The sequence below is a fragment of the Stigmatopora nigra genome, chromosome 12 (assembly GCF_051989575.1).
Source record: "Stigmatopora nigra isolate UIUO_SnigA chromosome 12, RoL_Snig_1.1, whole genome shotgun sequence".
Classification (NCBI taxonomy): domain Eukaryota; kingdom Metazoa; phylum Chordata; class Actinopteri; order Syngnathiformes; family Syngnathidae; genus Stigmatopora; species Stigmatopora nigra.
The window spans coordinates 14,489,973-14,514,666 of record NC_135519.1 but is presented as its reverse complement, the minus strand read 5'-3'; the positions used below and the strand labels follow the sequence as shown (position 1 = coordinate 14,514,666).

Below are 24,694 nucleotides of genomic sequence, written 5' to 3'. Positions count from 1 at the left end.
CGTGATGATCAATGATTGCGATGAACGAAACCGTCTCAGTTGGGATTTTGGAGACTTTTATGCTGTGGCTCAAGTCTAGGTATACAAACGCAAGGTACACTGACTTATTTTTCACCACTGGAGAGCTGGAATCTGTCAGTCACGCCAGCGGCCGAATGGGCTCGAACCTCGACGGCCATCCACTGAAGGCGACGTCCTTTGATCCTTCTGGAGTCGGAGGGGAAAAAAGGCCCGACGTACAGGCTCGGTGGGAGACTCTTGATAAACGGCTCAGTGGCCAGGCCGGGCGGCAGTTGGGGTTTGGAATCAGTGAGCGGCCGGGAGAAAGAAGCGCGCCAAGATCTGGTCCACGTCTTCCGGGCCGCCGTAATCCTCCACCAGGAAGCGCTCGCCGTCCGCCGCTCCCCGGATCATGGCCGACAACCCTGGGGTGGGGGGCAGGGGGCATTTTAGAAGGGGGCCGGGGTTAGGAGCCGAAGAACAAGGAGGCACTCACTTTGGCCCGACGACAGTCGGAAGAGACAGAGGATTCTCTTCCGCAGCAGCCGAGCGTGACCCAGCTCGTAGCCCACGCCCAGCGACGGCCGCGTCACCTCAGCGACCACCGCTGCCGATCGGGCTGGGAGTTAGTGGACATGGCGCGCGCGCGCGGGCGGGTTGAAGAGGTCCGACTCACCGTCGGCCCGGCCCAGCCACGCCAGGTCCCGGTCGTGGATGTCGCAGTCGAGCCGCTCCTCGCCTGTCAAAGGGAAAAGGGGTGCCGTTGACTTCCTGGCCCGTCGGGACGACTTGACATGCCCCTCCCCCGAGATACGTGGGCTCGTCGTTTCAAACGGACTTCCCCACTTGAATAGGACTTTGTGTGCATTCCTAGAATCTTGGGTCCCAACCAACACGTTAACCGGGGTGGGATCTGAGAATTTGGGTCAGCCTTAGCCCAGCCAGGGGTGGGCAAAGGCAAACTATTCCACAAAGGGCTGCAGTGGGTGCTGGTTTTCATTCCAACCCAGAAAGAAGACACCTTTTCACCAATCTGATGACGTACATTTGCAATCAGTGGATTGGATCTCAGTGGTCAACATCTGGTCTGTTCCTGATCGGTTGGAACAAAAACCTGCACCCACAGCGGCCCCCGAGGACCGGTTTTCCCACCCCTGCCTTAGCACTTCTTCTAAGGACAAACCTGGTCAGTTTTCAAAATGTATCCTGCCCTGCATTGACGCCAGTTAGATGTCACTCACCGCCGCCACCCCCGACGGACGTACACGCCTACGCGAACCGAATCGGTTAGTCCTGAGGTTAGCGTCTCTGTGCCACGCGGGGTGGCGTCCCGGTGAGGCTAGTGTAACTGTGCCGCCGAAGAGGACGGTTTCTGACCTTTGTCGCCGAGATGGACGTCTCCGACGTGCTCCGTCAGGACCTCGCCGAAGTTTGCGAGCGACTTGACGATGCGCTCGTACACGGACGCGTCTTCCCTTCCGCCTCGGATGCTCGCGCAAAAATAAATCTTCATCTCCTTGCCTTTGTTTGGGCCCGGGGCGCCAGTGACTGGCAGGCGCATGCGTAAAAGACGGAGTGGGACATCTTGTATATCAGGTTAGATGCCTGACGCGCGCCGCACGGCTACGGGACATCTTGTATATCAGGTTAGATGCCTGACGCGCGCCGCACGCCTACGGGACATCTTGTATATCAGGTTAGATGCCTGACGCGCGCCGCACGCCTACGGGACCGGGCGTCGGGATGCTGTCGGCCATTTTGAGACAGAGTAGTTCGACGGAACAGTGCGCCGAAGGACTGAGGGGGGAGAAATTGCATTTGTCCAAGTCGTCTTGGCCTTGAAAAGAAACAAAGAAAGAATAGACAAACATCGAGTAACTGCTTAGAATTTATTTTGAAAACAACGGTCGGCAACAAGCGTTCAAAGTTCCGAAAAACAGTGGGAAAGTTGAGGCGCTAAAGACGGAACGGATTGGATGACTAGAAGTGTTCATGACTTGGTGCGACAAAGTCCCCCAAAGCCCAAGCCAGATAGGTCCGTTTTTCGCATTGGTTATGTCAAAGAAAATACCCTACCCCCATTCTAGTTCCCCACGTCAAATGGAACAGGTCCGCAGTTGAAGAGAACCCATTCAGTGTTAGAACGCTCAAGTGGGCCGAATCCAATCAGACTTTCACCGCCGTGGCTCGGAAGGACGGCCTGGAGAAAATTCGGCCGACGGGCAAAAGCGCACGCTTTTCTAGTTTTGCATTCCGCGTGGCCGTGGGAAATCGCAGTCCGAACAAAGTCACTTTCTTTGACGCGCGCTTCTGAGACGAAAAGGCTGCCGGGAAGACCGAGAGGTCACGTGGCTCCGGCTCGGACGGCGGGGTCGGGTCACGCGGCTCGGACGGCGACGCCGGGTCCAGGTGGGTCCACGTTTCTGGTCGCCCGCTGCACGGCACCCGCGTCCGATCCTTCCAGGGTGTCCAGGAGGCCTGTAAGCACAGAGGCGGGTGGACGTACGGCTCAATTCCCCGGCAATCGGACCGTTTGCTTTGGAAAATGGAGACAATTGAACCCCCACCAGAAAAAAAATCATTCACTTTTCCACTGGCCAACGTGCCACTGCGAAATATTTTAGAACGACCTTGACGGGACGTAGCTTTTTGAATGACTTATTGATGTCTTTGATGAAACCCACACTTTGCGGAGTAGCACCGCTAATTTGGTCAGATGCATCCGTTGTCTAATGACAATGAAGGCTTTTGACTATGACACTCGGTGTCCGGGGAGCCGCAAGAGCTCAACTTTCCCCAACAACGGGCCCCTGGCTCCCGTGCGGGGCCGAGAGGCCCGGTCCGGTAGCGCCAGCCAGTGGAGAGAGGCCTACCTTCCACCATCTTGTGGTAGGCAAAGTGAAGGTAGAGCAGGAAGAGCATGTGCAGAAGGGAGACGGTGGCGCACAGCAGCAGGCGCGGCGTGGGACCCACCGTGCGCGACAGCAGGGCCGTCACCTGAGAGCAAAACGCAGCCGGTGAGTGGTCACCACTGGACGGGACGTTGCCGGAGCAAAAAGCTGCGCCCGTGCGGGCCCTTTGTGGATTGATTTGCCCACCTCTGCACCGAGCAATGCTTACACTCCGCAAAAATACCCAGAGGTCGCAGCCCCAACCCGGCGAGCTCTCACCATGCGCAGCGTGGACAGTCCTCCCAGTAGCAGCCAGAGGATGTAGAAAAGCAGGTGGAAGTGAAGGTTGTAGCTCACCAGGAGAACCACGCAGTGGCTGAACAAGCCGTAGCCCTGAGCGCACAGACAGATACAAAGGCCAACATTTGTTGTCTTTTTTTCTTTTCGTTTGCACTGCTTCCTTCTTTTTTTTCAAGCGGAAGGGATCTAAAAAATAAAAACAAAACGAGCCGCCAAAATCTAGAGGAAGTGGCACATGAAGTTAGCAGGCATTTTTTTTGCATTTTTCACACGCATTTAGCCATTTCCTCTTTCTTTTGAGGCTAAAAGCTGCACGCCACGATTGGCCTCGTCTTTGAATGACAATGAAGGCGTTCCCCTTCGGGTCTCACCAGCAAGGAGAGCGTTTGCAACATGGTGATCTGGGCGTTCAGCAAATAGGCCAGGCAGTACAGCAAGGACGAAACTCCCAGCCAGTAACCGAAACATGTCCCGATGGCCGTTCCCATCAGGGTTCCTTCCCTCTGCCAACGTGCCAAAGGGGCGACCGAGTTAGCCACGTCGGCACTCGGGCGCCGGCCTCGGGCGCCAACCTCGGGCGCCAACCTCGGGCGCCAACCTCGGGCGCCGGCCTCGGGACGACACTCACAATCACGGTCCCCGACGTCTTCATGCCGTGCAACAAGATGGCCACCAGTGTGAAGACCAGCATGAGCGGTCCGTACAGCTCGCCCGCAATCTTCTAGGAACGGGGGGGGGGGGCGTTTTTAGCCACATTAGCCGGCGGCGGCGTCACGTTGGCGAATTCGGGTACCTGAGGGAAGTGGATCGCGCGGACAGGAAGCAGCGACTCCAGTAGTCTGCGTGAGCAACAGGCGCAGTCAAATGGGGAGGGGGTTCTCGGGGTATTGCAGCCGGAGTGCCTCTTACCTGCCGCGCACCTGAACGGGCTCCACGTCAAAGTAGGGCCGCAGGATGTCGATGTTGGCATACAGGTCGAAGGCCCGAGAGGCCTGACGCTTGCTCGCCTGCCAAACCTGCGCAAATGAGAGCCTCCATTTAGGTTACAGAAAAAAAAAATTGAAAAAAAAGGATGGTGGCATTGGCAAATGGAATATTCAAGTACCCAGTGTTATAATGTCTGCTTTATTTGCGCCGTAACTGCTTAAAGAGTGGCGGCATAAAAGTAGTCCAATTTTGTCTCTCCCGTCTCCTCAAGTCAAGTGTGGCGGCAGGTGGTGAAACTAAGTTTCTCCAGTCAATGTGATAAGCCCAAGCACGCGAGTCACTCGCCTGGTCCGCCACCTGCCGGCCCAGTTGGCCCTTGAAGCCCTTGACGCCCAAGAAGTCGGCCTCGGCATCGCCCTCTTCTGCCTCCTCCGTCTCCTCCTCCTCCTCCTCCTCTTTCATCCTCTGGTGCATCTCGCCCACGTCCTCGAAGCTGGAGCCCGACGTGTCGTCCGTGTTCTCCATGTCGACCACCGCCGAGCCTCCGCCCTGCGACGACCCCGCACCGTGTCAATAATGAACTTTTGCCACCTACCGACCTTCGACCACGGCCGACTTTAGGGCCGACTTTAGTGCCCTAAAATCGGATGATATCTCCTCCGAGATCGGCCGGGATGGAAATAATAAGATGGTATATAATCTTTGTCAGGTTAGAATAATCACACAGAGTAGGCTGTGCGAAAATGATTCATTTTCGACCAAGTGTTTGCCATCATTTCAGAGAGGCGCGAGATGGGTTGCCAGTCTGAGTTCATCCTGGCGAATGTTATGTACGTTATCGTTGAGGGGGTTTGACGAGAGAAAGAGAACACAAACAAGGGACGCATTCGCAATGAGCCAATGTGGCGACTACCAAGCATCCCTTTTCCCAGCGCACGTGAAGGCAGCATCACACTGCCAGATGGGGGCCGCCAAGAAAAAATATTTTATCGAGAAACCTTTTCATGATGTAAACAAAAAGTATGCGCACAAACATTAGCTGTCGCTGCGGGTAGACAAAGTTGACAACGTGAACGTGACGGGCTCTCGCTAGGACTCAGCGTGTGCCTTTCTGCGCCGGCTAATCAAGTTAGCACGTTAGCTTACGTGGACGATGTGTTCGTCAAAGCTGGCCCAGGCTTCCGCGTTGTTGTTGACGCGCGTGGGGGCCGACGCAGACATGTCTCGTGGCGACGCCGTGCTCGCACTGTGCTCCGCCTGTCCGTCTTCCCAAACACCCGTCTCGCTCGCTCGCTCGCTGTCCCAAAGGCTATCGCGTCGCGTCCACCGAAAGGGAGCTCTCGCCCGAGCCTCGGTTGTTGGCAGCAGCGACTTCTTCAGCGTCCGCGTCGACGTCAGTGGGGGCCAGGCATCAGGGTTGCCACATCGCAAAGAAACAATCCGTCGCGAGGACACAGAATATTGGCGAGTTCCATTAAAAGCAGCACAGCAAAACCTTCCCTTCTACACGAGACGATTTCCTTTGGTTTTTTTCTATGTACCCGGTGTGTTATAATGGCCAATATTGTATTTTTTGTCTCGTCTGTTTTGCATTGCGCGCGTGGAATGGTTTCAATATTAAACAGAATGTAAACGCGAGGCATACTATTTAAAATGTACAAAAAAGAAGTTTATTCAACAATGTAACAATTTTCAATCCAGTGTCAAAACAACCAGCCACTTCCTGATTGGATGTCAGAGACTAAAGAACAAGACAGGCAGGGGGTTGTATTCAGACAGGCGATTATTAGGGTCAAAGGAAGGGGAAAAAAAACACACGAATGAAAGTCAGAATATGAACAAGTCGAGTCACGCTACTAGCCAAAGTGGCAATATTACAAGATTTGGAATTGAAATATTCTCACAAATAGCATATCGGTGTGACTTTAATTGGTGTGACTTCTATTCCAACACCGGTGACATTGCGTGACTTGATCTTCGGAATCGAGGTCGTAATACCCTGTTTTGACCCGGGGCTCCTATTTTTACTTCCTTTGGCCCAAAGCCTCCGTTTGGTGTAAGGCGCGACGCCCAATTGTACAAAAAAGATTGACGTAGCTAGCAGAAAGGCAGGAAGGATGCACCGGGTGGGGGGGGGGGTCGCTAGAGAGCCTCAACACCTCTTATCTGTCACGGCATCTTCGCAGGGGTCAGGGGCAAGTAGGAGTGTCCCCCGCCCGGCTTCAGTAGGAGAATCGCACTTTCTGGATGTCTGACACCAGCGACCTGGCCAGGTAGATGCCCGCCATCTGCGGGGGGCACAAGACACACGCTGTTTGTTGGGCAAGTCCATACGTTGGTCTGGCAAAATTGCACCGGGATCTAAGAACCACGGCCCCAGCCCCGCCATATTGTTTCGCACCTGCAGCAGCGAGATGACCACAAAAACCACGGCCAGCGTGTAAAGATTGGCGGGCAACCAGTCCTCCAGCGCCGCGATGCAGCCTTTCACGTAGATGTGATCCGACCACTCGGCCTGAAAAGGATCACCCGTTTCACTCCCCGGGCGCCAAGAGGAAAGAGGGCCGTGACGGGCACTCACCGGGTGTTTCTTTCTCACGTCGTAGCCGCACTGGGTGTTCACCACCGAGTCCTGCGGGGGGGGGGGGGGGGGGGGGGGAAGCACATTGGCGGTGAGCGGAGCACATGGGCGGGCTGCGAGCGGAAGACATGGGCGGCGGGCGAGCGATAGACATGGGAAGAGACGCCCACTCACGGCCGGATCGTCCACGCAGCAGGAGAAGGGGACGCCGCATTTCTCTCGACTCCGGTGCGTGGCGTTGCAGCTAAAGTACACGTTGACGTCCCAGTCGCCGGGTTTCTGCGCTCCGCAGCAGCGGTTCTGCGCTCGGCGCCGAGCAAAAGAGGTGGCGGCCGTCAGACGGGTCCACCCGGGGCAACCCCACGCCCGCTCCGCCTCACCGTCCTCTGCAGCGAGTCGATGAGGTTCTGCAGGTCGATGTCGTCACGGTAGGCTTTGACGTTGGCCAAGAAGAAGTCGTTGATCCACTGGCGCACCTGACTCTGGAAAACCACGGCCAGGATGGCCAGCGCCAGCTCCGCCAAGAAGATCAGGGCTATGGCGCCGGAAAACTGGGCGCCGCAAAACAAAGCATATACCATGGGGCGCGCGCGCCGGGCCCCTGGCGCCGGACACGTACAAACTTGAGCAGGCAGATGTTTTCTCGGAGCGCTCCCACGCATCCGGCGAATCCCAGGACGAAGGTGACGGCGCCCACCAGCAGCAGCAACCACACCGGGTCCAAACCGCGAAGACGGGTGACCTGCGTCAGGTCCAGCAGCACGCCCTGAAGCAAAGGACGGAGCACCCTTGACGTCCAGCAAAACATTTGGGGGAGGGGGTCTTCCACCTACACCTACCTTCTCGCTCCAGGCCCAAAACGCCACGGCCACGATGGCCACGCCAGCCAACTGCCGTACAACAGAGAAATGACAGAGTTGGCCGCCACGCCGTGACGGGGGTCTGTAAACGGTGACCGAGCGGCACGGTCGGCCGGCTCTTTGAGCGACGGGCTTTGCGCTCAAACACCTCGGCCGAGCGACCGCAATGGAGCGGAGCCCAGATACCCGGCAGACGCCTTATGGGCATTGTTGGGCGGCACCAAAAAGCCGCCCCTACCCGCCAGCCCGCCAGGGCGAGAGAGAGAGAGAGGCGGACGGCATTTGTCCGACTCTAGGTGGCCCGCTCGCGGGGCAGAAGGAAGAGACTGGCTCACCCAAAAGATGACATTGTAGGTAAACATCAGGTACTTGTAGCAGCAGCTGACCTCGGCGTTGTCGTAGCGATAATAATACATCTGTGGGCACAGAAGAATCCGGCCGGTGAAAAAGCAACTTTGCTTCGTTCGTTGCGTCACGTCAAATCAAAAGCAAATGGTCCAAAATGGGCATGCATCGCGTGGCTCCCAAAAGGCGCCGCCAGCCGGCAGGCAGGCAGGCAGGCAGGCCCAAGTCGGTAACAGTGACAGTTTACTTGGGCTGCGAAGTGGCCCAGGGAATGCTCGTCACGCCGAGCCATTAACGGCCGTGGACGACCCATCCGTCAATCTCTTTGAATTGCCGGGGAGTCCTAAAACGCGCTGGGCGTCTATCGCCCTCACTGGCAGCCAACTCAAGTCCACCCAAAAGCCAACCGAAAATGCCTTCCAATTGGGGGCAAGATCGGGCCGAGTGGGCGAATTAGTAACTTGATTTGCAGGCCCGAGCCCGAAGCAACCCCGAAATGTAATATTTCATTAGCGAGGACTCGAAAGAGGTGGACGAGGAGGAGGGGTGATTTATGAAAACAGATTAAAGCCTGTCTTTTGTAACGAAATCCAGTTTTAAAAAAAAAGACTTGTACAAACATTTACATGGTTTTTATAATGATAATAATATAGATATTTGACGATTTCAAGCGAAATTCAGGTCGGCTCGGGCTCAAGAGCTTACCTCGACTTCCAATTGGTTGAAAAAGAAACGGGCAGACCCACGGGAGATCAAAGCATCCCCACGCAGTCCCCATTGTTTTCAACAATGCATTTTTAGGATCGTCTTTGAGCTTGTTGCAGCTCACCGGAAACGGCGGACTGACTGTGCTAATGTAAGCTAGCTCCGGCGAAAGCGCCGAACAAGTCAATAAATGAACGGGGCACAAAAACAAACAAACAAACACAAATACAGCCAGATACATTAGTAAAGGCACACAAAACGGCGTGTGAGCGTGTGTCTGTGTCTCACCTCGTGTCGTCGAGCGAAACTTTGCCGAACTTTTATGTTTCCCTTTCAGCAAGACTGCTTTAAGTTGAAAAGTCGACGGGGGGAAGGAGGAGTGAGGCAAACTGACGAAAAGCGACGACGAGAGAGTGACGAGCCGACGTCCGCAACGTCGGGGTCATTTGGAGGCGCTCGCTCGAGAAGATGGAAGAAGAAAAACAAAACAGGCGGGCGAGTCCAAAGAAGGGGAGCCTCTCGCTCTCGCTCTCGCTCTCACTCTCCCTCTCGCTCTGGCCTTGTTTGGGGCGGAGGGAGCTGGCATTGAGCGAACGACACCGCCATCATGTGGCCGGCCGCGACTCCATCAGTGGAGCCGCGTCCTAATGAGCCCGTGAATGAAATGAGATGGCCGGCTCCTAGTCTACTGCCTCACTCCCCTCAATTCCTGCTGGTGGCGGTATGATTGGGGGTGCGGGTGGTCGCTCGTCTCTCTGTGCGTGCTCTAAGACTGACTGGCGACCAGTCTAGGCTGTAGTCTGCCTTTTGCCGCTGTCAGGGTTAGGGTCGGCTGGGTCGGGCAAGGGTCCGACGTCCCTTACGAGAGCGTGTGCGGGTGGTATGGAAGATGTATGAATGAAGAGAGAAAATTCACGGCAGTGCTTTTAAGCCCGTCCCGTACCATCCACCCAAAGAGTTTCAATGTGCCCACATGGGAGTTCGGTGTACTCCCACCGTGGTTCTTTAGACCGTGCCGTTGTGTCTTGTTTTGATTTTGGGACCAGGGACCGGATACAACCCTCGTCGGGCAACGGACGGAAAAACTACAGGACACCGTGTGACCTTGTTTTGGCTGCGCCAACTATGGAGGGAAGGGGTGGCGAAAGGATGAAGCAAAGTGAGGGTACGAGCAATGTTGGTCATGCGAAGCGGGCACGCCAGCTCTGGGGAAAAGGCCAGTGGACAGCCTACCGATGGCTAATCCCGCCACCGAGAATAATTTCTTTAGCCAAAGGCCCGCGATGGCGCCCGCTGGTGCAGATGTCCTCTAATCTCTCAAGCGGAGGGACGGTGTGGGGTTGGGGGGCTTTTGGATGGAGGCGTGGACGTCCCCGCCCCCAAATTAGCGCAAGGCCGCTTAAGGCTAATTGGCTCACGGGCCGGAAGGCTCAGGGGCAGGCACGGGCCATTTTGCGCCGCCGGCCCGGGAGTAGAAGGCGCGCCCCTGCCACCGCCAGCGCCACCGCCAGCGCCACCGCCAGCGCCAACGCCACCGCCAACCTAGAGCTCGCTTGTCTTTCGTGGACGTCCACCATGGGAGCCCCGCTGGCCCGTCGTGGCCCGGCCCGTTCATTAGCGTAGGCCCGCCCCCCGACCGTTCGCAGCCAGAGGTGGGTAGGAACTCCGCCGGTCAGCTCGTCCGACAAATAACGTAAGCGCTAACTCGGTACGGATCGGTATTGCTTTCTGTCACCACTTTTGATCGACTGGTTGTTTTTTTTGTTGTTGACCGATGTCATTTGAAGTATTAAATGCCGTTGTGACTCGAGTAGGGTGTTTGCCCACGGTAGTAACGACCGGGTTGTACTCCCAATAAAGGGAAGGCAGTGACTCGGTACTAACCCCGGGCCCAAGGCCGAGACCTCTTTTGGACTTTTCTGGACGGCGACTCGGACCGGAGCGACATAGTCTCGCTGCTTCGGTCCACTCTCCCGATCGGGGCCGCTCGGGTCCAACGGAGTCCTTCTCCTTTGGGCCCGGCGCGGGGGGGGGGGGGCGGAGTGGTCGGTCTCGGGCCCGAAGCGGGGGAATAAGCCCAGAGCCGAGCCCCGCCGCCGCCGCCGCCGCTAAGCCTAACCCTTTTTGGCCAGCAGCGCAGGCCGGCGAGATGCCTTTCATGCCGGTCAAGTTCGACCCGCAGAAGCGGGTCAAGCTGGCCCAGGGCCTGTGGATGCTGTACTGGGTGTCGGTCCTGGCCGGCGTCCTCCTCCTGGGCTTGGGCGTCTTCTTCAAGGTGGAGCTGCGCAAGAGGAGCGAGCTGATGGACCAGGGCGAGAGCCACCTGGTGCCCAACCTGCTGATGGCGGCGGGCCTGCTGGGCGCCGCCCTCAACGCCTTCGGGGCCAAAGTCTGCCACGACTCGCTGGACCCGGTGCGCTACTCCAAGTGGAAGCCGGCGCTGCGGCGCTTCCTGCTCCTCTGCTGCCTCTTCAACCTGCTGCTGCTGCTGCTGGCGCTGCTCTGCTTCCTCATGCAGTTTGCCGTCTACCTGACGCTGTCGCGCGGCCTGAAGAACAGCATCCGCTTCTACAAGGACACGGACACGCCGGGACGCTGCTTCATGAAGCGCACGCTGGACCTGACGCAGATCGAGTTCCGCTGCTGCGGCAACCTCAACTTCAGGGACTGGTTCGAGATCCAGTGGATCAGCAACCGATACCTGGACATGAGCGACGGCCAGGTCAAAGAGTGAGTCCTTTGCAAACGGCCGCCGTCTTTTAGCGGGGGGGGGGGGGGGGGGGGAGTGTAGCGGGGGTGGCTTTTTGCGGCCTTTGGCTCTCCGGCGCGTACCTCCGCTCTCCGATGGCATTTCCGCCGACAAAGTCGACATTGGGCTCAGCCAAGAGTAGCCTCACTCCGTGGCGCAAATAGTCGTCGTCGTCGTCGTCGTGGTCACAGTCGGGATCCGGACTCGGGTTTGGGGCGGTTGGGGGGTGGATCGATTCATTTTCTTTCCGGCGCAATGTCATCCGGCTCGGTTGTTATTACGAAGGAACTATAAGCTAGAATGTGAGGACACTCCAACGAGTGAATGGAATTGCCACTCTGTACCTAAATGACAGTTCAGCCGGGTTATTTCCCATCACTCGCGGCCGGCCGGCATTTTTGGAGGGCTCCGACGCCGCTGGCGGCGTGACACTTTAGCCGATTGGCGCCGCGCCATCGTCGTCTGGCCATTCCAATCGATCGTGCGTCCAATGTCAGTTCAAGCCGAGTAAGAGAAACCTTTACGAGTACAGCTAGTTAGCGAACGTGGCGTGCTGATAGTACCTTTTGCCCCCCCCCCCCCGTTTCTAGGTGCCCCTGGGAATGAGCTGACGCGAGAAGGAGGTCAGTGGGGGATGAAGGGCGATTAGGAGGCGAGAGTTCTCTTAAGTCCTTAATGGTGTCATGTCTTCCGACCTATACGTGACGCGGCCGACGCTCTCACGTCAGCAAAGGTGGCGGCGGGCCAAAAAAAGCAGGCCACGGGTTACGGGGCAAGTGCTCCTGGAGGGCCGCCGGGTAGGGGGTGGGGGGGGGGTGCAAAAAGCTCCCCTTTTTGCACTAACCCTGCCTGCACAGACAAAGCTGACGCAGTTGAAGCCACGGGGGCTTGTGCTGAAACCACAGGCACCTGACTGCGATCCACAAATTGCGCCTGTGACATGTCAGTCTGGTGGAAAGGTGATTTCTTCACGGCTAGCCACGCCCGTGGGTGAGCGACTCACAGTGGAATAGTTTGCCCAGCCCTGTTAAATGAAGGCCTAGTCTTATGGGATGCTACGTCTTCGTATGTCCAAGCCTTTACTTTCTGGCCCTCTTAAACGGCTCCAAATGGTCAAAAGTCTGAAATTTGATCACTTACTGACACCAGGGCTGGTGCAAAGCGCTCTTCAGGGGCCACTGCTAGCATCTTTTTGCTCCAAGCCATCCGGTAGACAGTCGAACCGACGGTGGTTGTGCTGAAAACAACAAGCACCTGATTGCAATCCACTGATTGCACGTGTAGGACACCACATTGGTTAGGCAGGTGGGGGGAAAAAAGAAAAGTGTCTCTCTTATATTCTTTTAGAAGGAAAACCTCCACCCATAGTGCAATAGTTTGCCCACCCCTGCGCCAGGGTGTCACGACTCAACAGCGATTTCCCTTTTGAGGGAAAAAAGGAGAAAAACGGAGGTCGCCAGGACCGGCTTGAAACAGTCAACGGGAACAGCGAGTCCCATTCGGAACTCACTTTGGAGTCTTGAGACTTTGGAATGGTCTCACTCGGTTGGAGTCCCAACTCAAGAGCCTAATTGGGGAGCGGGCCTTAATCTGAGGCGGCTGACGTGCTCTCTCCCTTCTCTTTTTTTTTCCCGCCGCAGTCGCCTCCTGAGCAACGTGGAAGGCAAGTTCCTGATGGACAGCGTCCCCTTCAGCTGCTGCAACCCGGGCTCGCCGCGCCCCTGCATCCAGCACCACCTGACCAACAACTCGGCCCACTACGACTACGACCACCGCAGCGAGGAGCTCAACATCTGGACGCGAGGCTGCCGCGAGGCCCTCTTCTCCTACTTCAGCGGCCTGATGAGCTCCGCCGGCGTCCTGGTGGCCGCCGTGGCGCTGCTGGAGGTGAGAAGGTCCCCCGAGGGGGGGGTCAGTCCACGTGGGAGGGGGTCAGTCCATGCAAAAATCGGGCCGTCAAGGGAGAGATGGAACGTGCCCTAAGCCTAACCCAAAATAAAGCCGGTAGATCCTGCTAACGTTAGCGCTATTTTTCTCTCGAAATGAGGGCGTATGACAAGGTAAGATTTGGCTCAGGTGATAGCGTGCCTTTAATCTGCAAAGATTACGGCTTTAATCCCCCCATTTTTACCTTTCTTTGTTTGTCCCTAATACTCTCGTGGTAGATAAACCCTGGAGAGGGAGGGGATGAAAAGGATCAGGGACTATTCTGGAGGCCCTAATCCAGCCGCCCGCCCGCCCGCCCGCCTCTAAATGGCCGCGGCGTGGGCTCGCTCCCGCACTCGGCACCGTGTCTTTTGTTTAGGCTTGTTTTTTTGTGTTTTTCTTTTTTGCCCCCGGGTCCCCGCTTGGCCTTCTCGTCCATTTGGGGGGCATTTCTGCCCCCGGAAGCCAATGGGACGAGTTGACCAAGTGGCGGCCGGCTGACTCGTGCCCCGCCCCGGCTCCTATCTTGCAGTGCGCGGACATGGCGGGCCTGAAGTACCTGAGCACGGCGTTGGACACCATGGCCGACCCCGAGAACCCCGAGTGCGAGAGCGAAGGCTGGCTGCTGGAGAAGGGCGTCAAGGAGACGCTGATGGAGACCTTGAGCAAAATCAAGACGCTGGGAAAGTCCAACCACGTGGACGAGGGGGACGAGGCGGCCGGCTGAGCTCCACCTTCCATCTTCCAAATGTTCAAGGGAAGACTTGGGGCCCCATCCCGACACAATCCACCCATCTGGAAACAAAGGCCCGGTCACAGGAAAGACCCTCACCCTAACCTAACCCCTGGGCAATAGCCCAAAGTCAACCTCCCCCGTAGCGGCGAGCTGTTCAAGTGATGGACTATTTTGTTCATTTAACCCCGCCCAAAAAAAACAAAATCTAAAACATACTACATTTTACAATTGTAAAATAACCCTGGTAGCAAGCCTTAGTGGCGTACCCCTTAAAAGTCCATTAGATTTCTAGTTTTGCACATCTTTCAGGGCCGTGGTCGGCACCAAACGTCCACTCCATTTGGAGTAGGACGTCCGGTGCCGTCCATGCAGTCAAGGAAGGGTCGGCCATTTGCAGCCACGCACACACGCACACGCACGCACGCACACACACGCAGCAAGAGCAAATGCTTCTAGATGTGCAATCCATTGTTTTTCGTTTCCTTCTGGTAACTCTTGTGACGTTTTCGAGGTTTTAGTCCCCCAAGATCATGTTGTTGAAACCCTTTGATTTGCCATCCACCGTGTTCCTTTTCCAATGCGAATAAAATGTTACACGGTGTCATTTCCGATGGGGCGCACTTTTCCGGGACTCTTCTGGCCAGTGTTAATCACTCTCTGCGTGGCCTTTTTTTTTTTTTTGGTCTGCCGCCGTCTTTCCAGCGTATCCCACTGGGATGTGGGGACCAAGTCTAACAGTTTGTGGACGCTTGCTTAAGAAGCTCTTTAATCCAGCAGCAGATGGAAGAGGATAGTCCAAGGTGGGAGAGTTTGTCAGCCACAATGTCCCCTAATATAGTGTTGAAGGAAGGCCGAGCTATAGTCCATGAGAAGCATCCTCACGTGCTCCAGGTGGCTGAGTGGCGCGTGTCCAGCTACGGCCATGGCGTCCACAGCTACGGCCATGGCGTCCACAGCTACGGCCATGGCGTCCACAGCTACGGCCATGGCGTCCACAGCTACGGCCATGGCGTCCACAGCTACGGCCATGGCGTCCACAGCTACGGCCATGGCGTCCACAGCTACGGCCATGGCGTCCACAGCTACGGCCATGGCGTCCACAGCTACGGCCATGGCGTCCACAGCTACGGCCATGGCGTCCACAGCTACGGCCATGGCGTCCACAGCTACGGCCATGGCGTCCACAGCTACGGCCATGGCGTCCACAGCTACGGCCATGGCGTCCACAGCTACGGCCATGGCGTCCACAGCTACGGCCATGGCGTCCACAGCTACGGCCATGGCGTCCACAGCTACGGCCATGGCGTCCACAGCTACGGCCATGGCGTCCACAGCTACGGCCATGGCGTCCACAGCTACGGCCATGGCGTCCACAGCTACGGCCATGGCGTCCACAGCTACGGCCATGGCGTCCACAGCTACGGCCATGGCGTCCACAGCTACGGCCATGGCGTCCACAGCTACGGCCATGGCGTCCACAGCTACGGCCATGGCGTCCACAGCTACGGCCATGGCGTCCACAGCTACGGCCATGGCGTCCACAGCTACGGCCATGGCGTCCACAGCTACGGCCATGGCGTCCACAGCTACGGCCATGGCGTCCACAGCTACGGCCATGGCGTCCACAGCTACGGCCATGGCGTCCACATTCATTTAAAGCGGCGTCGGGTCCAAACGGGTTCCATGCACTGTAACGGGCAATCTGTAAACTGCGATCAGAGCCTAAGGCGCTGCTCGCTACAATCCGTCTTTTTCTGCCGTCAACAAATGCAACGAGTCATTTCCTGGCCCAATGGCTTTATTACAAAATCAATACGTCCAGGATTTGTGCTAGTTAGCAAACACGACACAGATACAATACACAACAAAGAGGCTTAAGGACAACCACAGGGTTTTTTGTGACCGTGTGTCTTTTTGGAGCCAACTTTCAACCGCCACGACAATCGCAATTCTTCGGCCCAATCGACACCCCCGACGCCGGGAAGGAAAAAAAGTGGCGCGCCGGCAAAGTGGTTTGGTTTCTTTCAAAGCGACGGCGGGACCACCACATTAAAGTCGTCCGAATCATCGTAGCAACGGAACGGAGTCGGAAGACGTCACGCTTCAGTCGGTGAAATCGCGACGCGAGCGCGGTCATTTAACGACTTTCATCTTGTGAGGTCATGTGACATTTTCTGCCAATCATTTTTAGGACTTTTTTTGTATTATTACAAGGCGGAGGAAGGACTTTGTCAAAATAGGATTTCATCTTTGCCGTAATGTTATCAATGGGGTGATATTCATCTGGTCGTACCAGCATTTTTTTTTAGCCAGTACGACGACGACGAGCTTTTTCCGTCACCACGCGACTTTGATCTGGCGGCCCCGCCGGACTCGTTCTCCTCGAGTTCCAATTTTGCCACATTTGAATAATCCTTCCTTCCTTCCTACCGGCAAACTTGACAAGATAACTGGGGGGGGGGAGACACGCGTCGGTGTGCAGTCCGACCCGAGAAAGGCGGCGTCCGTCCCATCGGCTTCATGCATACCACGACGCGGAGCGGACCAACGGAACGCCCGACCGCCCGACCGACCGACCGACCGAGGAACATACCGAGGAAGCGACCAACGGGGAGCAGGACGGACGGCGGCCCGGCTCTTCTTCCGGCGAGGAGCGGCTCGTCTTCAGTCGGAGTCGGACTCGATGGGCGCCGTCTCGTCCAAGACGGCCCCTTGCGGCAGGTGCGCCTTCTTGTGGCGGGAGAAACTGGACGAGTGCATGAAGGTCTTACCGCAGATGGCGCAGGTGAAGGTTTTGCTCTTGGCTTTGCTCTTGCAGCGTTTGGCGCCGGGGGCGCGGCCGGGCCGTTTGCCCCCCAGCGGCGGCGGCGGCGGCGGCAAAAGCAGGTCCTCCCCCTCGTCCTCGTCTTCCTCCTCCCCCTGCTCGTCGTCGTCGTCGTCCGGCTCACCCACTTTCCTGGGGCGACGGCGGCGCCGATTCTTCTTGCACAGCGTGTAAAAGTTGGGCTTGTCGCGGGAACACAGCTTGAGGCGGATCTTCAGGTCGGACGAGCTCTCCGCCACGTTCTCTTTGCCCGGCTGCGCGTAGCTGTCCAGGAGCTCCTTCACGTGCGTCACCTGCGCGGACGCACGGAACAAACATTCAGGATCGAGTCAGGCCGCCAAATATCAGCCAAATATCACACTAACCCTAACCCAAATGTTACCAGTTGCCCAAACGTTAGCCCACAAAGTCCGCGCGTGGCCACATTAAAGGTGTCATTTGACGAGAACAAAAATCCCACGACCACGCGGGCAGAGTGGCAATAGTTGGAGGAAAAAGGCCAACCGACATCACCGTGGGACGAGGTTAAGAAAATATCCGACGCCCGGCATTCCCGTGTGTGTGTGCGTGGCCGTACCCAAAAAGCAATGGCGGGTGAATACGCCTCCAGAGTTTGGAGTCGAGGACAAGCGACTTAAGACGTAGCGTCGGCAGAAGAGAAAAAAAAAAAAAGAGCGGCTCAATTGTAGTTGCCAGGGGGAGAACGCTGCTTCAAAAGGCTACGGAAATACAGGAAGAGGAACAAGGTCCTCCTCGTATGGCCGCCGACTGCATTGCCGGAGTAGCCCACCTGATGCTTGGAGAGCTGCGTGGACGTGCGGAAGCTCATGTCGCACTGCGGGCAGGCGTAGAACTTGTCACCGGACGCCGTCTGCCGACTCCGCCGCTTGGCCTTCTTGCCCTTGAGCTGGGGGCCACGCACCCCGTGGCGGGGTGGCGCCAGAGTGGGCCCGTGGGGGGCCCCGCCCCCGCCGCCGCCCTCCACGCGGGCCTTTTTGTGGATGAGGCGGTGGCGCGAAAGGCTGGAGCTGTGGTTGAACTCTTTGCCGCAGATGTTGCACGGGTGGATGCGCCTCTTGCCGTGCAGACGCAGGTGGCTCCCCAACATCCTGACACGTAAACCAGAGAGAGATTTGGAGTTTAAAAAAAAAAAAGGCCAGACCGAGACCCAACCCCGGCCGTCCCGGCCGTCCCGTCCGTCCCGGCCGTCCCGGCCGTCCCGCCCACCCACCTGCTTCCCTTGAAAGTCACGCCGCAGTGCTGGCAGGCGTAGCGCGCGTCTTGCCGCGTGGGGTCGGGAGCGCGGCGGGCGGGCGCCCCGCCGGCCGTGCCGGCGGCCATCTTGGCGGCGTGCGTCTGCTGGTGGCGGTAGAGGCTGGAGGCGTGGCTGTAGCACTTGCCGCAGAAGCCACAACGGTAGCGCCGCTCCTCGGGCTCCGAGTCGGCCTCGCCGGCGGCGCCCACCTCCAGTAGGATCTGCCGCCGCCGCTCCTCCTCGTCCTCCTCGTCGTCTCCCTCGTCCTCCTCCTCCTCCTCCCCCTCGATCTCCTCCCCCTCGTCCGACTCCATCTGGATCTCCACGCTCTGCTCAGTCAACTCGCAGGGGTAGACCTCCTCGTAGGGCGCAAAGAAGGCCTCGTCGGCGTCCACCTTGAGCTGTTCGCCGCACAGCTCGGCGCCGTCGTCCGAGTCCTTCTTGACGCAGGAGATGGTGAACTTGGAGCCCGCCTCGGCCCACTTGACCACGTACTCGATGGGCTGCGTGTCCAGCTCCACCGTGATGAAGTCGGCGCCGCCCAGCGCGTCCGCCTCGGAAACCGTCAGCTGCGCCTCCGAGTCCTCCATGGCGAGGCCCGGACGGGACGGCCCGGTCTCAGTAGCGGCGCCCCGGGCTAAAAAAAGTCAAATAAAATAAGGCCCCCCTTTAGCGTGGAGTCGACGCCGGCGAGCGGAAATGGTTGGACCAGTCGTCCATATATATATATATATATATTTTTTCTTCCTGGACTACAAGTAGGGCTAGTCAGAGTTTAGAGCCACGCTGGACCACAGCACCCGCCTCTCTCTCTCTCTCTCTCTCTGGCTGGGGACGTCCTTATCAAATGTAATTTGACGTAGCGAGTATTGTTTCCAGCCAATGCTTCTTCCGACAAGCAATCCAAGTCGAGTCGTATTACTCGCAAGTGTGGCTAGACTTAGTCCAGCGAAGGGTTAGTATGATTTTTCAGCAAATATAAATATTTTCGGTTTTTAACTTGACTACCTTTTCCTTTCACTTCTATGCGAGCATCTCAGATTATTTACAAGTAACATTTCCTCGAGGAACATAGTAGTCTGCTGCTCTCTGCGTAGCCCAGGTTGGCTGCTTCGGGGCCTTTGGACGCGGTCTCTAACCGAAGCCACCGAACGAACGAACGAACAAACGGGCGGGCGGCCGGGCGAACCAAAAGACATCCCCGGGCCAGGACCAGGCGGCGTGACGTCATGACAAAGGCGCGGGGGAATTGGGAGAGGAGGGGGGGGGCGGTTTGCCAAAGCCTAGTTGAATTTGTTCGGACGGGCGGCTCTCGTTTCCGACGGAACGTTCCAGAAAACGCTGATAAAGACGGCGCTCGTCGCCCTGGAGCTGAATCCCTCTCGCGCCACTCCAGTTCTGGGGGCTCGACGAAAACGGCGGAATGATAGAGCAACACCACCATCACCACCACCAACCCCCCTCCCTTACTCCCTCCCTCCTCTGCCCTCTCCCCGTCTCGCCGTTTGTTGCACGCGGTGACTCGAAAAAGGGAGGAAAAACGCCACGTCCGGCGGCGAATTTCGACCTTCGGACAACTCACCGAGCAGGAAAACGTCAAATTCCGAGCTGAAGCTTGCCGGCGGAGACGTTCACAATAAACAGGAAGAAGCGGACGTGGACACAAAGCATTGTGGGAAAGGATGAAATGGTTGCCAGCGTCGGAAGCGCGATGTCAAAATAAAAGCAGGCAGACTCCGAGTTCCGGAAAGGCTTGAAAGATGGCAAAACCGGCAAAACAAACAAACGAAATAAACCGAAGAAGACGCAGCTCGACTCACCTCATAAAAAAAAAAACATCCGTTAACCATCGTTGACTGTGGTTTAAGGGTGCTGGTGATGCCGTGCCCAGTTATGTCATTATTAGCTGCTAACCCATTAGACTGATTGAACCGTCGAAACTGGGGCCTGGGTCACCAATCAAACGGTGTAAAAGTCATTGAAAAGTGGCCTTAAAAGGTCAAAAACCACAGGAAGCCTTGAATTTGAGTCCAAGTGACCGCAGTATGCATTGGGCTGTTCCTGGCTTGGGTCACTTGCTCGCTCATTGATGCTACTAAACATCCAACTATGATTGGATATGGGTCTCTTCATTTGAATTTTGTTTGTAAAATGTTCGTTCCGGATTGAAACGGATGTCACGTCGACTAGACACACTCATTGTAATCGACGGCCAAAGGAAAGAAAAGAGCTTGTTTGTCTGTGATTGTATCGGAGAAGAATTTCCTAAGCCCGATAAATGTTTCCTTGGGCACAATTAAACACACAAGTGGCCACATTAGCAGGAATTTTTATTAGCAGAGATTCCCCCCCAAACACAAACGTATACATGGCAACAAAAAAAAAAAAAGAATCAAATTCACTCTTGGATAATTGTTTTAAAAGTGGATTTTGCCCATTCAAAAAATCCCAGAAGTTAAAAAGTGAGGCATTGGATGCCAAAAATAATGAGGTGACTAAAATAAAGGAGCAATTCATCTGGAAAGACTGGTGGATCCAAATGGCACGGGCGCCACCTTCCTCAAACCTGCAAGACCAAAAAGCAAGTCAACTTCAGCGCCAACTCCAGCGCCAACTCCAGCGCCGCTAGCTGGGTGAGGCAAGACACCAAGTGAAAAGCACAGAGCTTCCCCCTGGTTTGTCAAATGGCGCAAGGAAATGGGCTCAGACTAGGTTGAACAAGGTCAACTAAACCTTCATTTCACCTGAACGGGCGGAGGCCCGCGGTTCCACTTCTCCCCGCCGCCGCCGCCCACTCCGGAGACGGAGAAGGTGTCGCCCTCCTGTGACAAAAGGCGGAGTTTACGTCACGTCGCCACGCTAGCTGGCCCGCTCGTCGGCGCTACCTGACGCTTCTTGGCCAGCCACTGGTCATCCCGCTGGGGCGTTTCCTCCCGCTCCCCGGGCCACGGCGCATCCGGGCGTCCCTGGGGCTCGGAGGGGTGAAGCCACGCCTCCAGGATGGCTTCAACCTGCAGAGACAACGCCCACCAATGGCTTAAAAAAAATAAAAAAAGAACTAGGCGCTATCGGCGGACGCCAGACGGGCGCGTGGCGGAATCGGGGGCCCACGCCAAGGTTTACCTTTTGCTCTCGTTCTATGTGGCGTAGAGGCGGCGGGCAATTCTTGGCGCCGTCGGCCGAGAGCCGGAGAGGGACGCCGTTCTTGTCCCGGTCGCCGCACCTCATCAGCCAGGCGTCCAGCGCTTCCCGACCGCAGTTTTGGTCGCAGACGCACTCCGAGTAGCTGCCGCAGGGCTCGTTGGCGCGACACGTCTGCGGCAGCGGCGCCACCCGGTGAAGCCAGGCGTGCAGGTCGCCCGGGGACGCCGTCTTCAGGCACTTGAGCCGGCCCAGGTTCTCGATCTCCAGCGCCGGGACGCTCTGGCCCGGGCAAGAGGAGCAGCCGGAGCCCGCCAGCCACCGGTCCGTGGAGCGGCTTTCGGAAAAAGGCTGCAGGAGCAGGCGCGGGGCCGGCGGGGGCCCGGCGGCCGGGGAGGCGGCGGCGGCCACGGCCAGCCAGCGGCTCAAGTCGCGCCCGCCTCCGGGCTCCCGGTCTCTGGGCAGCCACCGACTCAAGTCGTGGCCGCCGTCGTCCTCGTGGCGGCCGCCTCCCTGCTCCCGGCCTCGGGGCAACCACGTCTCCAGGTCTTGCAGCTGACCCCACGCTTTGAGGAAATCCACCGGCGCGTCACGGCCAGCCTGAACAGAGTGGAGCGTGCGCGCGGTCGGTCAGAGACGGCCAAACGCAAGGAGCGCGGCGGCGGCGGGCAGCCTCACCCGGTCCCGGGCCGCCGGAGCGGGGCGGCCGCTTTCCAGCAGCCAGTCGGCCAGAGAGCCGCCCCGGAACTTCCCGGTGCCCGGCTGGGACTCGGGAGTCTCGCCCTGGACACCGACGGTGGGGGTCACGGCACGAAAGAGGCGACGGACGGGATGGCGTCGGCGCGCCCAGACCTGGGGAGCCACGCTGCCGAAGGAGGTGATGGCGTCCCTCAGGGAACGCGCATCGGCGCCGAAAGTCATGTCGGGAGTCTCCTCCGGCGTCAGACTCAAGAGGGAAAACCTGTCGGGGGGGAGGAGGAGGCGGCGGCACGGTCAAGAAAATGAGCCAGCCACTGCACAAAGTTTGCCCCACCGACTGGCTGGAGCGGAGGCCGTTCCGAATAAGATTCTCACTTGTCAAGGCAGCTGGTCAGTTGGTTGCTGAGGTGGCTACTGTTGCTGCTCTGCAACTGCTGAGACATGGCCTCCAATTGTCCCAAGGTCTGAGAGAGCACAAGGAGGAGCTCGAGCCGACGCAACAAAAGTCTTTTCTCGTCCAAAGAAAGGAGGAAGGAAAGGCCAAAGGGGTGGCCGAGCTCACCCGCTGGAGTCGCTGCGACTGCTGCTGCAGCGTTTCTGCCTTGACGTGTTCCAGCAGTTGAATCTGCGCCAGCAGCCACATCTCCCTGCAGCGCAGCGCCTCCTGCTGGCGACTCACGCAACTCTGCAGCTGCCAGCGCGCCTGACAAAAAGACCACGGAAAAGGACATTCGGTCGGGTGAGCCGCTCGACTCCTAGCCACTTCTCAAAAACAAAATGGAAAAAGAAAAAAAAAACAACTACACATCTATAGAAATGGACAAAAGGAAGGCATTTTGAATTTACAGTGGCAAAGGTCACGTTGACAAGAAGGGAGTCACAAGCAGCGTTGGCAAAAAGAAGCACAGGTAAACCAAGGTTCTGCACAAACGGGATCTACCTCTCTGGCGTTGTCCTGGAGCTGTCGCTCGGCGTCTCCGATGGCGCCGATGGCCTCCTCCAGCTGATCCTGGGCCAGCAGGCACCGCTTCAGCTGGCCGCTGCCGACGCCGCCGCCAGCGCCCGCCGCGAGCATCCTGCCGCAAAAAGGAGACTTTTACCCCGACGTCGCTCAAAGGCTTTTCGGACTACTGCCGGTTTCAATTGAAGGTGACTCGATGGCTAGAAAAGGCCCAATCCTTTTGAAAGAAGGAGGCGGCAGCCAACGAACACTCCATTTGACACCATCCCTTCGGTCCACTTGAATTTTTGTTTTCAACTTTGGATCACGGCTTATTGACGACTTAGGGAATTGGCCTTTTTCCCAAAACATCTACAGCGGTTATTTTCCGGCCATTTCATCTGGCGGAAGGGCTTTGTTGACGTTTCAAAGTTCAATGGGGCGCCCCCCGGTCACGGGCGTGCCGTCTTATCGCCCGACAACAGCCAGCTGACAGATAAGCGGCCGCACGTCACGCTTTCAATGTTTCTGTTGACGTATCCCGTCCACCCACGTGCCCTTTGACCAAAGGCCGACCGGGACCCTCTCCCGGGACCCTCTCCATTGTGGAAAGCGGCCGTCTATTGCCGTCGGGGAGGTCATTTTAGGCGTCGCGACGGGACCTCGGGGCGACCGCCTTGCTAGCGGCTCGCCGACGTTCCCGTCAAAGGTGAAGCGGGTCGTTGCTATCCGATCTCTGGTTGATCATTAGCAGACGTCCAATCCATTGGAGCTGGAAGGAAGTCAACGGGGATTGGACGCCATAGCGCCGCCAATGTCACTGAAATAGGCGTTCAATCAATGAAGCACGTTGGAATTGGTAAGAAAGGGAACGCCAATCTGGAGGGGGGCATGGTAACGCGCTCGCCCAATTTCACTGGCGAAATGCCATGTTCTACATGTCATAGCCATTTGTTTCCAAAGAAACTTTTAGTGGGAGGAGCCAGGCCAGCTGAAAAAGGGAAGACTCCGTTAAATCGGTTGTCATTACTTCCCACTTATCCGGAAGGATTTTTTTTGGAAATGATCCTATGCCTTTGATGCGTTTCCCTATGTTTGAGAAAATGGCCAGGCAAATGGTTCTGTTCGGCTCATCGACCGACCGACCGACGGCCGCCATGATCTAGCGTCGGCCTGCACGTACGCCCGAGCTCCTCGTGACGTCACATCAGGGAGAAAAAAAACAACAACCCAAACAAAAATACATTTCAAAATCATCAATAAAAACAAGCTAAACGATAAAATAAAGGGAGCGGAAGCTGACCACTATCGGTCAGTCGCTGCTGTCGTCGTGGTCAACAAACCGAAGCGACTGACCGAGCGGACGGAGCCAGAGAATTTCGACTCACAATGAATCGCCGAACAAGAAGGTTGTCAGTCGCTCGCTCGCTTGCTTACTTACTTTGCCGGTGATAAGAGACTTAAAAGTTTGGTAAAGCGTCAGGGGCTGCTCTTGGAGACGCGCCGCCGTCGCCGCCGTCGTCGTCGTCGTCGTCGTGTTACTTGCTATGTGCTAGCCTCTCGTATCAAGATCGCGTCCGGAAAGGACGATGACGCAAAGGGGGCGGTTCTTCTTCTTCTTCTTCTTCGTCTTCTACCCGAGCCCCGAAGGAAACGCCTTAGACTTAGAGGGAGGGAGGGCTGTTTTTGACAACCCGCCAGGTGTCCAATTTTGGCATCTTTGGAGCCCTGGTATCTGACTGAAACTGTTTTTATCGATATCATACCTGTCAACCTCGAACCATTTGTGATCTTACCAAATTTTGTTTTCGCCCT

At 57.0% G+C, this 24,694-nt stretch overlaps 6 protein-coding genes across 10 annotated transcripts; 1 reads left to right on the top strand and 5 right to left on the bottom strand.

Annotated features, from left to right (window-relative positions):
• Window positions 1-39: 39 nt before the first annotated feature.
• Window positions 40-1,587, bottom strand: dnph1 (2'-deoxynucleoside 5'-phosphate N-hydrolase 1). The gene is made up of 4 exons (XM_077728974.1): window positions 1,378-1,587; window positions 677-739; window positions 497-607; window positions 40-425 (listed from the first exon to the last, which is right to left on the bottom strand). Exons 1-4 carry the CDS (start codon window positions 1,559-1,561, stop codon window positions 307-309), a joined length of 477 nt encoding a protein of 158 aa, XP_077585100.1. The 5' UTR covers window positions 1,562-1,587; the 3' UTR covers window positions 40-306.
• A 288-nt stretch (window positions 1,588-1,875) lies between these two features.
• yipf3 (Yip1 domain family, member 3) lies at window positions 1,876-5,583 on the bottom strand. Its single transcript, XM_077728971.1, has 9 exons — window positions 5,265-5,583; window positions 4,464-4,667; window positions 4,101-4,207; window positions 3,985-4,030; window positions 3,820-3,912; window positions 3,563-3,694; window positions 3,171-3,284; window positions 2,874-2,997; window positions 1,876-2,478 (listed from the first exon to the last, which is right to left on the bottom strand). The coding sequence occupies exons 1-9, from the start codon at window positions 5,337-5,339 to the stop codon at window positions 2,378-2,380; spliced, it is 996 nt and encodes a 331-aa protein (XP_077585097.1). The 5' UTR covers window positions 5,340-5,583; the 3' UTR covers window positions 1,876-2,377.
• A 182-nt stretch (window positions 5,584-5,765) lies between these two features.
• tspan14 (tetraspanin 14) lies at window positions 5,766-9,167 on the bottom strand. 2 transcript variants are annotated; one of them, XM_077728972.1, is made up of 9 exons: window positions 8,898-9,167; window positions 7,895-7,975; window positions 7,539-7,589; window positions 7,319-7,465; window positions 7,080-7,250; window positions 6,874-6,999; window positions 6,700-6,750; window positions 6,520-6,633; window positions 5,766-6,406 (listed from the first exon to the last, which is right to left on the bottom strand). In XM_077728972.1, the coding sequence occupies exons 2-9, from the start codon at window positions 7,973-7,975 to the stop codon at window positions 6,341-6,343; spliced, it is 807 nt and encodes a 268-aa protein (XP_077585098.1). In that variant the 5' UTR covers window positions 8,898-9,167; the 3' UTR covers window positions 5,766-6,340. The 2 variants fall into 2 exon arrangements, with proteins under 2 accessions (XP_077585098.1, XP_077585099.1); XM_077728973.1 differs by lacking the exon at window positions 8,898-9,167 and adding an exon at window positions 8,610-8,810.
• Window positions 9,168-10,024: 857 nt separating this feature from the next.
• prph2b (peripherin 2b (retinal degeneration, slow)) lies at window positions 10,025-14,629 on the top strand. 2 transcript variants are annotated; one of them, XM_077728970.1, is made up of 4 exons: window positions 10,025-10,261; window positions 10,470-11,339; window positions 12,999-13,245; window positions 13,817-14,629. In XM_077728970.1, exons 2-4 carry the CDS (start codon window positions 10,759-10,761, stop codon window positions 14,009-14,011), a joined length of 1,023 nt encoding a protein of 340 aa, XP_077585096.1. In that variant the 5' UTR covers window positions 10,025-10,261; window positions 10,470-10,758; the 3' UTR covers window positions 14,012-14,629. The 2 variants fall into 2 exon arrangements, with proteins under 2 accessions (XP_077585096.1, XP_077585095.1); XM_077728969.1 differs by having other exon boundaries at window positions 10,026-10,261; window positions 10,745-11,339.
• Window positions 14,630-15,800: 1,171 nt separating this feature from the next.
• On the bottom strand, window positions 15,801-19,843 carry LOC144204969 (uncharacterized). The gene is made up of 4 exons (XM_077728968.1): window positions 19,682-19,843; window positions 18,076-18,736; window positions 17,635-17,953; window positions 15,801-17,137 (listed from the first exon to the last, which is right to left on the bottom strand). The coding sequence occupies exons 2-4, from the start codon at window positions 18,687-18,689 to the stop codon at window positions 16,685-16,687; spliced, it is 1,386 nt and encodes a 461-aa protein (XP_077585094.1). The 5' UTR covers window positions 18,690-18,736; window positions 19,682-19,843; the 3' UTR covers window positions 15,801-16,684.
• A 569-nt stretch (window positions 19,844-20,412) lies between these two features.
• Window positions 20,413-24,509, bottom strand: ncoa4 (nuclear receptor coactivator 4). Of its 3 annotated transcripts, none has more exons than XM_077728964.1 (10): window positions 24,321-24,509; window positions 22,880-23,015; window positions 22,502-22,642; window positions 22,315-22,403; window positions 22,093-22,201; window positions 21,919-22,023; window positions 21,223-21,840; window positions 20,985-21,110; window positions 20,833-20,921; window positions 20,413-20,665 (listed from the first exon to the last, which is right to left on the bottom strand). In XM_077728964.1, the coding sequence occupies exons 2-9, from the start codon at window positions 23,012-23,014 to the stop codon at window positions 20,835-20,837; spliced, it is 1,410 nt and encodes a 469-aa protein (XP_077585090.1). In that variant the 5' UTR covers window position 23,015; window positions 24,321-24,509; the 3' UTR covers window positions 20,413-20,665; window positions 20,833-20,834. The 3 variants fall into 3 exon arrangements, with proteins under 3 accessions (XP_077585090.1, XP_077585092.1, XP_077585091.1); XM_077728966.1 differs by having other exon boundaries at window positions 20,844-20,921; window positions 24,321-24,507; XM_077728965.1 differs by having other exon boundaries at window positions 24,268-24,324.
• Window positions 24,510-24,694: the final 185 nt, after the last annotated feature.

Bases quoted from the DNA above. Each gene is read 5' to 3' on its own strand.
- LOC144204969 (XM_077728968.1), bottom strand. From the start codon at position 18,689: ATGGAGGACTCGGAGGCGCAGCTGACGGTTTCCGAGGCGGACGCGCTG. The intron at 17,954-18,075 runs GTGGGTGGGCGG...TTTACGTGTCAG, and splicing joins GTGACTTTCAAGGGAAGCAG to GATGTTGGGGAGCCACCTGC. The intron at 17,138-17,634 runs GTGGGCTACTCC...GCGTCCGCGCAG, and splicing joins CGCAGCTCTCCAAGCATCAG to GTGACGCACGTGAAGGAGCT.
- tspan14 (XM_077728972.1), bottom strand. From the start codon at position 7,975: ATGTATTATTATCGCTACGACAACGCCGAGGTCAGCTGCTGCTACAAG. The intron at 7,590-7,894 runs GTGAGCCAGTCT...GTTGTACGGCAG, and splicing joins CCTACAATGTCATCTTTTGG to TTGGCTGGCGTGGCCATCGT. The intron at 7,466-7,538 runs GTAGGTGTAGGT...CCTTTGCTTCAG, and splicing joins TTTGGGCCTGGAGCGAGAAG to GGCGTGCTGCTGGACCTGAC.
- prph2b (XM_077728970.1), top strand. From the start codon at position 10,759: ATGCCTTTCATGCCGGTCAAGTTCGACCCGCAGAAGCGGGTCAAGCTG. The intron at 11,340-12,998 runs GTGAGTCCTTTG...TTCCCGCCGCAG, and splicing joins AGCGACGGCCAGGTCAAAGA to TCGCCTCCTGAGCAACGTGG. The intron at 13,246-13,816 runs GTGAGAAGGTCC...CCTATCTTGCAG, and splicing joins CCGCCGTGGCGCTGCTGGAG to TGCGCGGACATGGCGGGCCT.
- dnph1 (XM_077728974.1), bottom strand. From the start codon at position 1,561: ATGCGCCTGCCAGTCACTGGCGCCCCGGGCCCAAACAAAGGCAAGGAG. The intron at 608-676 runs GTGAGTCGGACC...CCCGATCGGCAG, and splicing joins GTGGCTGGGCCGGGCCGACG to CGGTGGTCGCTGAGGTGACG. The intron at 426-496 runs GTGAGTGCCTCC...CCCCCACCCCAG, and splicing joins CCGACTGTCGTCGGGCCAAA to GGTTGTCGGCCATGATCCGG.
- ncoa4 (XM_077728964.1), bottom strand. From the start codon at position 23,014: ATGCTCGCGGCGGGCGCTGGCGGCGGCGTCGGCAGCGGCCAGCTGAAG. The intron at 22,643-22,879 runs GTAGATCCCGTT...TCTTTTTGTCAG, and splicing joins TCCAGGACAACGCCAGAGAG to GCGCGCTGGCAGCTGCAGAG. The intron at 20,922-20,984 runs GTAGCGCCGACG...CTTTTGTCACAG, and splicing joins GGCTGGCCAAGAAGCGTCAG to GAGGGCGACACCTTCTCCGT.
- yipf3 (XM_077728971.1), bottom strand. From the start codon at position 5,339: ATGTCTGCGTCGGCCCCCACGCGCGTCAACAACAACGCGGAAGCCTGG. The intron at 4,208-4,463 runs GCGAGTGACTCG...TCATTTGCGCAG, and splicing joins GCCGGCAGGTGGCGGACCAG to GTTTGGCAGGCGAGCAAGCG. The intron at 2,998-3,170 runs GTGAGAGCTCGC...TTTTGCTCTCAG, and splicing joins GACTGTCCACGCTGCGCATG to GTGACGGCCCTGCTGTCGCG.